Consider the following 12,819-nt stretch of genomic DNA (forward strand, 5'->3'; position numbering starts at 1 on the left):
AATGCATATCTAAAAAGCCTTAAAGTGGACTTTTTATGTGCTTATGCATGCAAAAAACTAATGAAAAGTGGAAACTTTTCATGTTATTGCATATAAAAACTCACCTTGAGGACATTTTTCATGTCATTACATCAAAAGCTTGTAAAAGTGGATCTTTTTGATGCAATGACATGAAAAGTTGAGCTTTTGTGCTTGTGCATCAAAAAGGTTAGACATGTTTTTAAAACATATGACTCCAAAAGGTCTGATTTTGGAGTCTTACACATTTTAAAATATGCAATGAGCTTCAAAAAGTGAGATTATGCATGAAGACATATTTTAAAACATACAATGGACTCTAAAAGGTCCGATTTTGCCTTCCAACATGTTTTAAAATATGTAATGAACATGAAAATTTCCTATTTTATGAAGAAAATATGTTCTTGCTCCAAAAACCTCCAATTTTGATCATAACTAGAGATTTTCTCCATGGATTTGGATGAAATCACTTGCATTCAAGACATTTTTGAGTGGTGATCATTTTGCCCCCATTAAAAATCAGTTTATTGAGCCCAAAAACGTGTTCAAATCTCCCAACCTAGGGCATGAGTTTGCATAAAACTCCATAAATCTTCAAAGTTGGATCACGTTTTTGCTTGGAATCAAATCGTTTTTAGCTCATTAGCTGATTACATTGCATTGTGATCATCATTTTGGTGTTTAAACACCAAATTGACTTGATTGGAGAATCACGTTTTTTGCTTGGAAGAACACATTTTTGCAAAAAACGTCTTAAGGGATTGAAATCTTCAAAACGTTGCAAAAAGGAGACAATCTAGGGCACGTTTTGGCATCTTGCACAATAATCTCCTTGTTTGCTGCCTTTCATCATTCGAATTTACAAGATTTGAAAAGTTCTCACCATTTTTGAAGAAGATTTCAAGCAAAGAGCACCTTTTCCTTCATTTTTGGCACTTATTCTTTATGTAAGTGGACGTATTCTTTCTTGCATTTTAATTCATGCTTATCCTTGTTGGTTTTATGCACAAAATCATTGAATGGATGCCATTTGTAAAAATCTTTGCCCTAGAATGTGCATTTTTCCTTTAAATATGAATTTCTCCTTCATTTTGATGTTTTTGGTTCTTCCCCAAGTTCCAAATTCGAATTTTATCTTTGGAGTGCATTGCATCTTGGCATGTTTTGAGTTGTTTTCAAAGGTATGTTTTTCCTTTTGTTTTGGTTTTGTGTGCTTGTTTGTCGGTTTTTCTCCATTTGGAGAAGTTGCAAGTTTTTTCCCAAAAACTTGTTTTTCCTTCATTACATGCGAAAGCATTATCATTTTTCACATTCCATTTCTATGTCATTACATCCCACATCTCATCTGACAAATGCGATTACATGTTTTCACCTCATTCGCCATCCGCACGTGCATCGATTACATGTTTTCACCTCATTCGCCATCCACACTGTTGTCCTGCATTTTGTCACCACAAAATGTTGGTAACATCACGAAACTTTTTCAAGCTAGTTTCGTGTCTCTCTAAGCTTGAATTTGATATTCAATTGCTTAATGTTGATCAATTGATTCTTTTCAATTCGAATATCAAATTGTTTTACTGAAGGCCTTCGTCAAGTCGTTTTTGTTTTTCTTTCTGTCGAGCCTTTGCTTGATTTTTGAAGCCTTCAGAGTCCGTTCTTTGCTTTTGAGTTTGTGTCTGCTTGTTTTTGGTCCTTTGAATTCGCTCATCTTATGCCTTTCATTTTCTCCTTCGATTCAGTCTAACCTAGAGTTCAATCGGAGTTGTCAGTCAAGAGATATGATCATTTTAGTGCCTCAAAAGTGGACATTTTAAGTGCAACAGCACGAATTAAAAAAATGATGTTATATTTTCATTTTGACATTCACTTTTTGAAAATATAACATTTTACTCACTTTTTGTTATGTTTTAAAGTTACTTTTCATTTAAATTTATAACTTAAAGTGACTATAGTGCACTTTATGTTATAATTTTAAGTTGAGTTACTTTTTAATTTTTCACTTAAAGTGACTATAGAACCATATAAATGTCACTTTAACTTAACGTTTATGACTTATATTGATTAATATAATACATAAATATTATTTTTGACCCATACCGTGGACATTTTTATAAAAATAAGTGAAATGCATAACTTAAAAGCCTAAAAGTGGACATTTTATGTGCATATGCATGTAAAAAACTATGAAAAGTGGAAACTTTTCATGCTAATGCATATAAAAATTTATTTTGAGGACCTTTTTCAAGTCATTACATCAAAAGCTTCTAAAAGTGGACCTTTTTGATGCAATGACATGAAAAGTTGAGTTTTCATGCTTGTGCATGAAAAAGGTGAGATATGTTTTTAAAATATGTAAGTGACTCCAAAAAGTGAGATTTTGGAGACTTGCACATTTTAAAATATGTAATGGGCTTCAAAAAGTGAGATTATAACCAAAGACATATTTTAAAACATGCAATTGCATCAAAAAAGTCCTATTTTACCTTACAACATGTTTTAAAATATGTAATGAACATAAAAATGTCCTATTATGTGAAGAAAACATGTTCTTGCTCCAAAAACCTCCTATTTTGATCATAACTTCTGATTTTCTCCATGGATTTGAATGAAATCAGTTGCATTCATCATGTTTTGAAGAGGTGATCATTTTGCCCTCATCAAAAATCAAGTTATTGCACCCAAAAACGTGTTTGAAACTCCCAAGCTAGGGCACGTTGTTTGTATAAAACTCCATAAATCTTCAAAGCTTGATCACATTTTTGTATGGAATCAAATCGTTTTGGCCCTATTTGCTGATTACATCACATAGTGATCACCATTTTTGTGTTTAAACATCAAATCGTTTTGTTTGGAAGATCACGTTTTTTTGCTTGGAGAAACACGTTTTTGCTCAAAATGTCCGGAAAATTGGGTTTTTAATCCACTTTTTTGTTTTTTGAAGCCACTTTTTTGCATTTTGATCCATGTATATCCATTTGGGGAAGTCGTTTTTGCATTCACAAGTCAAAAATGACTTTAAAACATGCATTTTTTAGTCACGTTTTTGCAAAAACGGCCCAGATTTTTGAATTAAAAAGTCATATTTTTGTTCAAAAAACTCAAAAAATTGCATTTTCAGCCCATACATTTGATCAAAAGGGATTGTTTTTGAGTTTTAAATGCATGATATTGTTTTTGGAGACCATTTATTTGGCACTTTCATGTCAAATCCGACCATTGAATGTCCATTACATACGAGTGCGGAAAAAGTCAAAAGATTGTTTGAAAATTCGGATTTAAGGGAGAATTGGTCTTAAGACAATAAAACTTGCTATTTTAGAGCATCTTTTCCTTCATTTTTGGCATTTAATCTTCAAGCAAGTGGACTCTTTCTTTCTTGCTATTTAATTTGTGCTAATCTTGCTATTTCCATGCATATTTTAGCTTGAAATTGCCCATTTGTCCATATATATGCCATGAAAAGTGCATTTTGCCTTTAAAAATGATGAAAACTCTCATTTTTCACACTTTTGGAATTTCCTCAAACTCCAAATTCGAATTTGCATATTGAAGTGGTTTCCTTGTTGACATGTTTGAGTATTTTGCCAAAAGCATGTGTTTATTTTGTGTTTGCTTTTATGTTTTGCTTGTTTGCATTTCAATTTTTTCTCCATTTGGAAGAAATTGCAAGTTCTTTCCCAAGAACTTGAACATGTGTCATCAATTTTCACATTCCATTTCCATGTCATTACATCTCACATTTCATCTGACAAATGCGATTACATGTTTTTTTCATCCCATTCGCCATCCGCATATGCATGTAATCCCATTTTTCGTTTCCATTTTCATCCATCTCATTTTTCGCTCCCATTCGCACGACACGATTAAACGAAATGCCTTACATGTAATTGCATCCAAAAAGTCCAATTTTGAATAAAAGTCACTTTTTGAAAAGTCAAAAAGATGTCATTTTCTCCTCTCCATATGCATTCACACCTCCATGAGCAAATACATGTTTCCATATCTTTCCATGCTTTTCATCTTAGCCTTCATCCGCATATGCATGTAAAACATATCTTTCACTCACAGTTGCATCTCATTTCACCCTCCACCTTCCGTTACATGTTGCATTTACATGTAATCCATTTTCCGTGCAGTGACATCTTGAAAGCTCAAGTCACTTTTTGAAAATCGGCAATCTCCATTTACACGCATTCCCATGCGCCAAGCACTTTACTTCCAAAAAAAAAAAAAAGGAGTTAAAGGTGCTGATGGAAAGTTGTTTCGAGTGTACATCCGAACATCGTCAAAAAGATTTTCAAAAATTCAAAGACTCCAGTTTGTGCTGATCTACAAAGGAGAATTCATGACAACTTGAGCAAGAAAAGATGGATCACATCAAGTTTCCACATAATAATGGACAATTCATCAAAGACAGCTAGAGGTTATCAAAAGACGCAACACTATGATTATCAACGTGAATGCAGTAGTACAAGGTACAGGAACTCCCAATCCTATTATAATCTAGGATTACATTGTCAAGTACAAGGCCTTTCAGAATTGTTCTTTCCTGTTCCGTCTTCTTTCTTCTTCTTTCATATTTGTAGTTGGAGAAGATGCATTACATGAGAAAGTGTAATTACATGTAATGTGAGTTACATGTGTATGTAAAAGATGTAATCACAACTTGAAATTATAGAGAAAGATGGTGCCTCATCTTCGAATATCAAGAGTACTCTCAAATTCAAATTAAAGGGTAGAAAAAGAACTAAATCATCTCAAGTTCTTGAACCAATTCAAGAATCAACGACAGAATCAGAAGAAGAATTGGAAATAGAATCTGAAAAAGAAGAATCAGTTGAAATAGGAAATAGCTCATTTGAATGAGGTCATTCAAAAGCAATCTTATCAAAATGTTATTGTTACATCACAAACATCTAAAGAGAGAAGGTTGATTGAAGCTACTAAGTCTTGGATACAGGAAATCATTGTTGAAGGAGTTCAAGCTATCACAGAAACACTTGGAATTCTAAAGCGTGTCAAAGAGATAAACAAAATGGAACTAAGCTTAATTTCTTCTCTGACTCAAGAAGCAAATAACCTGAACGAAATCCTTGAGGATTGTGATGAAATGATAAAATTTGATCTGAATGCTATGGTTTCATGTGACGTTCTTTCGTCATGTGAAATGTTCTTCAGATTTCAAGAACTCATTGGCTACAAGGAAGAGACATTAAGAAAATTGATCACAAAATTGCAAGTGGCTCTTGAAGATTGTCAAGCAGTTGAAACAAGCCTTACTTGCGATTTGGAGCAATTGGGATGTTGTGTTACTGATAATCTTGGTAATCTTTTGGCAGTAGAGTGAGTGAATTCAGAATATACAATCAAGATCAATGCTGATGTAGATTCCAAAGATTTTGGTTCGCACACAATGAACAAGTTTGTTTTGTACAAATCCTTGACAAAACACTTGTTAGATAATACAACAGCAAATTCCTAAGTTGTGCAATCAGCATATGAAAATGTAGTGAGAATTTATTGATTTCGATGTTCTCTAGGCAGATCAGATCAAGAATGTATATTATATTGAGTGGATGTGTCCATGAATGGACTTGTCTCCACATGGTGGAGACAAGTCCATTCTAGACATGCCCCTTCATATGCACCAATTCAATACAAGGAGAGAGACCTGACCACTTAATCGGGATTAGTTGTGATTTTATCCTTGACCAAATAATAACATATATATGAGATCGCCAATTCTGAAGGTGATATAATCAGACTTAAATCTGATTTGTTTCCTGCATTCAATCATCACCAAGAACATCGAATAATCACTGTTAGTCATCTATAATCTGCAAGCACAGATTAGTCAATATACTTGGGACTGTTATGATCTGGTATATGAATGATAGGTATATGCTAAGCAATAGTATACACACACACGCACACACATATATTTATACATACATACACACACACACACACACACACACACACACACACACACACACACATATACATACATACATACATACATACATACATACATACATACATACATACATATATATATATATATATATATATATATATATATATATATATATATATATATTCACATATTTACATATGTAGCTATCATACTTCAACAGAAAGCTATGACTCTTCTGTTGAATTTAACAGCGCGTAATTGGTCTCAAAAGAACAGGAAACAAATGAGATAGTCCTTGCCTTATTATTTGCCATGATAGGCAAAACAGAAAAATCATACTCGATAAATATTTAATCACAGGAAATGTGTACTCTTGTGGTGCAGTTCCATAAATATATAAAATGTATAATATTCTTGCTTATATCTTTCATTTTCTATACCTTCAATTATATCTGTTCATTTACCTATATATTTATCAAATAAAAAAAATGTTTATTATCGGCTTGATAATCATGCAAAGCTGACAAAATAAGAAGCAAGATAGTTATTGAAGAGATACAGTCACCTGAAGTTGGTCACACAAACAGATGGAATTCCAGCATCTGCTGCTGCTCGACATGCCACAGGTACAACATCTGACACCTATTTTCAAGAAAACATGAGATTCAGTGGGTTACAAATTACATCTTCTCCATAGATTCATGTTAAACATCTATTGCTTATAAGTTATCATTAAATGAAAGAATGCACAAATGAAAATACAATCTACAACTAGCAACGTTCATGAATGACAGTCCTTTACATGAATTTAACAAAGTTGCAGGAGTAATTGATGCCTGATATATATGAAATAAGGATAAACTGGCATGCACAAATTCAACTTGGGAATCAGGTAGTTTAAACATATGAACAACTGTAAAATTGAGGATAGAATCTTTGCATACTCACCACCAAATCAGCCTTTATTGACTTTAGCCACTCCACTTCAGTAGCAAGTATAGAGGCACGTGGTAAAACTGCTGTCTGGGAATACTGCCATAAAACAATACCACATTAGCTATAGAAAGAAAGAACAGACAGGTAATAGAAAGTTAAGACAACCTACTTAGCAATTATGCATTGTATTGCATGCACATAACAACAATTCTACATTTGCATCTGTGTTCTAGAGGGCATTCTCATGATATCTGCTGAATGTTTTTGTATTCTATGGCCAGCCAAAAAAAAATTTAATAGTGCCCAGCCACCATAGGATAATGGCAGCCAGGGACGTGCAGCAATGTAGTAATGATTTCTATCCATCTCCCTATTCTTGGATCAAGAGATAGCCATGGAATACCATAACATAGTGATGCAGACACTAGCTGCGGCAATGTGGTAATGATTCCTATCTGTCCCCTATTCTTGGATCAAGAGATAGCCATGGAATACCATAACATACTAATGCAGACAGATAGATTCCTACCACTTTAGTATTGAGGTGAATAAGGAAAGCTAGATCAAAGATCACAACCATGAGCTATGGTATTGGAGAATAAAACACAAGAAAGCAAATCAGTCAATTCATTGTCTTGGATATGTTATCCTGAAGTTTGATCTTCATAGTTGTTGAAGCATTTAGGCAATGGGTCTATTTGTTCCTTTATCAACCTTTAACAGGGTTAGAACCTTCTAATAAGGGTTCAAGAGATTTGTAACTGGCTCCAATTAGGGTCACACCCTTTCACAAGAAACTTATATACTAGTACCCTATCTTGTGGGTACCATCCCCGCTGAGTTTTTCCCTCTGATCAAGTGTTTCGCTAGTCAACAAATCATTGTGTTTTGGTGTATGGTTTTTCTCTCGCTGTGCATCATTGTTTTAATTGTTGGAGTTCAGGTTTATAAGTTTGGATTTAAATTTAATTTGTCACATGTGATTGAACCCACTCCCCCTCCCCATCCAGTTGTGTGTGGACTTTACTTCTTAACAATTGGTATCAGAGCATCAAGTCCTCTTTAAGAAGGAAGCTTTACAGCTTGAGGAGATCTTTGGCTCACACGAAGGAAAGTCTGAAGTTTTACTGACAAAACTAAGACATTTGGAAGGATAAGATGTGAACACACTCAATCTGTGTGCCAATTGACTATTGGTTGATGATAAAGACGTAAGTACAAGTTAAGACAGTGAATGAGCTATCTTCCAGCACTGTTGACGAAAAAAAGATTTTCCAATGTAACATGATTGCAAAGGAAGCACTTATTAGTGCATTATTAGAGGCTGAATTCATTAAGGTAAAAGGTTTTGATCTTGCTTATGATATTTGGACTAGGTTAGAAAGGTTATATTAAGGTCATGAACATACAAAGAACACCAGGTCCCAGAATTTGAAGACTAAGCTGGAAAATGCTAGAATGCAAGAAGATGAAACTCTTAGAACATGTGTGCAGAGAATTGTTGAGACTACTACAAGTGTAAGAAGTTGTGGAGGAACTATAACAAAAGGTGAAGTTTGTCACAAGATTCTCTGATCCTTGACTCCTTATGACAACTAGGTAAATACTATTGAAGAATTTATTCCTCTTATGAAATATTTTAATAGAGAAACATTGATCGGGAAATTGTAAGCTTTTGAAACTAGTCGATTAAAAGATGCTTTGCCTAGAGTTGAGACTGCTTTTAGAGCTAGTGCACATGATGATAAGAGAGTACTAACAAAGAGTGCAAGGACCAGTGGAAGCTATGGAGATTATGCAAGTGATTGGGCAGATATTTAGGAAGAAGAGAAGAAGATTGATGAGTTTGTATTATTGATTGCAAAAAGGGAACCTCAAAGTAAGGGTATTTTCATTAACAAAGGTCCTTTTGTTTGTTGACATTGCAAGCAGATTGGTCACTTTTCTTTTAAATATCATAAACAAGAACCTAATGTGAAACCTACACCTTACCGATCAAAGATTCCTAAGAAATGTTTGTCTGTGAGTGATGACGAAATTGAAGTTAAAGAGATTAATTTTTTGGATGGTGATGGTGAAGACGAAATTGGGTGTGTTGCTATTATGGAAGAAATTCTTGTTAAAGGAGGAAAAAGCACTTGTTTCACATGTTGAAAATAAGAAATCAAACTAGATTATAGATAGTGGATGTTCACATCACATGACAAGTGGCAGAGATAAGTTTGTTAAATTTTAGAGCTATGATGGAGGTGCAGCTAGAGTTGGTAATAATGCACCTTGTCCTATTAAAGAAAAAGAGTCTATTACTCTTAATGGTAAGACTAACACTGAAGATGTATACTTTGTTGATGGTCTGGACTCTGAAACATAACTTGTTGAGTGTTGAACAGCTTGTTGATAAGCGATGTCACTTACAATTTTCTGATAAAACAATACAATCAAGGATAAGCATGGAAGATTGATTGGCATGGGAACAAGAACAAGAGGTAATGTATTTCAATTGAATCTAATTGAGAATAGTTGTTTGGTTGCAAAAGTTAGTGACTGTTGGCTATGGCATAGAAAATTTTGTCACATAAGTTTTGATAACATAGTGAAAGTTAATGTTGTAAGAGATCTACCTAAGATTGTGAAACCTGTTGACATGATGTGTAAGGAATGTGGGATGGCTAAACAGAAGAAGAGTAATTTTCCTAGCAAAACATTTACTACTTCAAAAAAGTTGGAGATTGTTCATAAAGGACTATGTGGTCCTATAAAGACAAAAACTTTCTATGGTGAGAGATATTTCGTTCTTTTCATTGATGATGTCACAAGAATGATGTGGGGCTCATTATATGGCCAAATATAACAATTTTGTCAACCCAAATTCACATTTTGACTCTAAACATACAAAGACTCCCTCTCAGGAATACTAAGCACTTCTTCCAAATCTTTCAAGCGTTCTTCCCATGTCCTAGCATGTATCAAAAGCCCAAGAAGCCATATTGCAACAAGTTGTCAAATTGCTCATTGACAACTTTGCAAAGTTGCAATGATAGTTTTTACACTTTTCTAGGAAAAGGCAAGGTGGGAATTTGTAACTCGACCCAAGGGTCCGAGAGGTTAGGGAAGTGTATTTAAACATCTTATCCAACTCATTGATGGGGGTTGGTTATATCATATGTATGGACAGTTGATGGAATGAGAAGGACTTGCTGATAGAAAACATGATTTTGGAGGATTAGTTCAAGAACTTGATTGATTGTCTTGTTGTTTTAGATGGACTAGATGCTTGTGATCATGTGATAACTCTATGCAATCTTGTTTTGATCACTAGTTTTTGTTTTATTAGATTTTCAAAATTGTTTAAGTTCTCCATTCCTGTTGTTCAGTTTTGACAGGGTTTCACTAAAATGGCTAAAACTTGAGTTCCCGTGGTTGAAAACCTATGGCCTTTTGGAATCAAGTAATGTCCTATATAGATTATTTAAATATCAATTTTCGTGGTTGTGGGAGTTAGATTGCTATTAGTGCAAGCGAGCCCTAAGCAACCTAGTGGAAGCTTAGCAAGGCACAGTGATGCTTGCAAGTGAGTTCTAATATGAACAGTGGATTAGTATGTGCCAATCTTGATTGGGCAATGGTGGAGTAGGGTGTCAAGTGTCCACAAACCAAAGGAGACGGTCTGATGCATAGCCTAGACCAATTTCTAAGTTGGATTGCTGTCATTGCCCTTGAAATCTCAAAATAGGGGTTTCCTGAAAATGTATCATACGGACACCATGGAGACCTAAGAACTAGAAAATCCCTGATCCTAGGTTGATTGGAAACAAAGTCTAGAAGGCATCAATAGACCTTGTTAAGAGATTTTACAAGTTATTGAAGATTCATTGTTTCTAGGAGGGCTAATAGGGGCTCTTAGGGCTACAAGGACAAATAGAGCAAGAATGGGTTATGGGTGTGTGAAACCTAGCAAGATGATGCAGAATGGCATGAAATGTGTCAATAACCTAAAAGGGAAGGTTTGAACTTGATTTTGACCTCCTGGTACCATTTGGTGGAGTTTTGGCTTGTTAAGCCAAAAGGTGCATAGTTGGGGTTTTGGGTGTTAGAGGAGTGAAACTTGAATTGATTGGTGAGTTTCTTGGGAGAAGGGGATTAGGAGAGAATCCTCTAAGTTAGGGTTAGAGAAGAGACCCTAAGAAGGCTAAGAGATAGCCTTGGTAGAGCAAAGAGGCTCTACAAAGAAGAAGCTCCCCATCAACTTAGTTGTCTCTATTTTCTCGTCCGGAGACGACTTTTCTTTTGGGGGGGATGATGTTATCGACAAAGTCTAACACAAGCCGAGGGGATTAGTTAGTATCTGAAAGGTTGCGTGACAGTTGACCCCTTCGGGATATATATGTATATCGTTCGATGGAACTATGGATCATCATTATGGTACTTGTGATTGCATACTCTGCTTATATAAAGAAATTACTATCTTGTTCTGTTTCATATTCTAGTGTCTTAATGCAATAACTATTTGTTTACGTTGTGTGGTAAACAACCAATTGCTTCCTTAGTTGTGTATAACATTTATCAAGATCTTATTGACTCTTCCTATAATTGTTCTATCCAAATGCATCATTCCAACTCATTAACTCCAAGTTCAACAGACTATGATTAATACTTCCATTAAAACACAATCGCTAGTTATAGTTGAGACACACTGAATGAGTCTGGTAAGTCTATGTATATTCTATCACACTTCAAACACCCAGTTGGCTCCTAAACACCACATTATTAGTGATATTTGCACTTAATTTCTTACAAACAAGCATGCATGACCGTTTGGAAACAAGATAAAGAAGCACTACTCAATATGTCATTTTTTTCCTACTAAAAAAGCTCAGACTATATAAAAACACGCTACCCTGAGTAAGTCTTGCAGCATTGAAGGCAAATTCTTCCTTACCAGACTTTGTTTCTCCAAAAGTCGAGCTACTCTCTTGCTCTACAAATTCTTCTCACATCATTCTCATTCTTACTCCCCTCAGTCTATGAGGCAATTCCTCCTTCTACATTCCCCTATCATTCTGTAACTGCCATCTGACTCTTGCCATTCCCTTATTCCACAACCCCCTTATGTAGAATATAACATTTCGCCTCTTTCAAGATTTTTTTTTAAATATAAGAGAAATATTAAATGTTCCAATTAAATGCTACGAGGATATTAGCATGTAATTGAATCCCTTATAATAATAATTTATTTATTAAGGAGGGACATTAGAAATCAAGCATATAGATTGATCAGATCAGATACTACTATATATTGCAGACAATAGCAATCTTATTTATTTGAGGTATGCATGATAATGAGATTGCATATATAACCTATAAATATCATTTATTATACAAACTAATCATTTATTTATTGAAATCTCCTATTAAACCACCACGTAAGGATTAGGGAGGACATCAATAAGGTCAATAGGCGCGTATTCCCCTTAAGTAGCCCACCTCATGATGGATGGACTACACTTCCTGCCACTTAGGGCCAAAAGGTTAAATTTGGATACTCCACACTCTTGGATTTAGTTGTGATGAATTTAAAGCCCCATATTGTAAGGTTGTTATTAGGAGAGCAGGTGTGCCGTCCATTTACATGCTACCCTGACCCTTATTTAAATATTGATATAATTATGTAACATGTGTTATCTAACATGATTCCAGGGTTTATATTGCTAAAGACAGTTATTGGAAAAGTTGATATTCTAAATATATTACACCTCTTGTTTGACTTAAACCTGTGATTCAAGGGCAAGATTTAGGGTAATCCCAAAAGGGGACCTTACAGAAACTGCTAATCTAACCACTTACCAAAGAGCTACAGTATTCAACGAACAGTTAGTGCAAAGAAGTGGACTTTACATGGGTGTTAAGCATTGTTGGGAGAACGTACTTCGGGTTTGAACAGGTGT

The 12,819-nt window shown here is 34.7% G+C and overlaps 1 protein-coding gene across 2 annotated transcripts in view; it reads right to left on the bottom strand.

Moving 5' to 3' along the window:
• The window catches only part of LOC149572182 (L-arabinokinase-like), a 307,470-nt gene that overhangs the window by 221,900 nt on the left and 72,751 nt on the right, over window positions 1-12,819 (bottom strand). For both annotated transcript variants that reach the window (XM_089813447.1, XM_089813448.1), the window contains exons 4-5: window positions 6,887-6,970; window positions 6,504-6,580 (exon numbers count right to left, since the gene is read on the bottom strand). In XM_089813447.1, coding sequence (XP_089669573.1) covers window positions 6,504-6,580; window positions 6,887-6,970 — 161 coding nt within the window. The remainder of the gene's footprint in view (window positions 1-6,503; window positions 6,581-6,886; window positions 6,971-12,819) is intronic.

This window comes from Cupressus sempervirens, chromosome 2 (genome assembly GCF_028749045.1).
Source record: "Cupressus sempervirens isolate cs-2001-9-10 chromosome 2, ASM2874904v1, whole genome shotgun sequence".
NCBI lineage: Eukaryota > Viridiplantae > Streptophyta > Pinopsida > Cupressales > Cupressaceae > Cupressus > Cupressus sempervirens.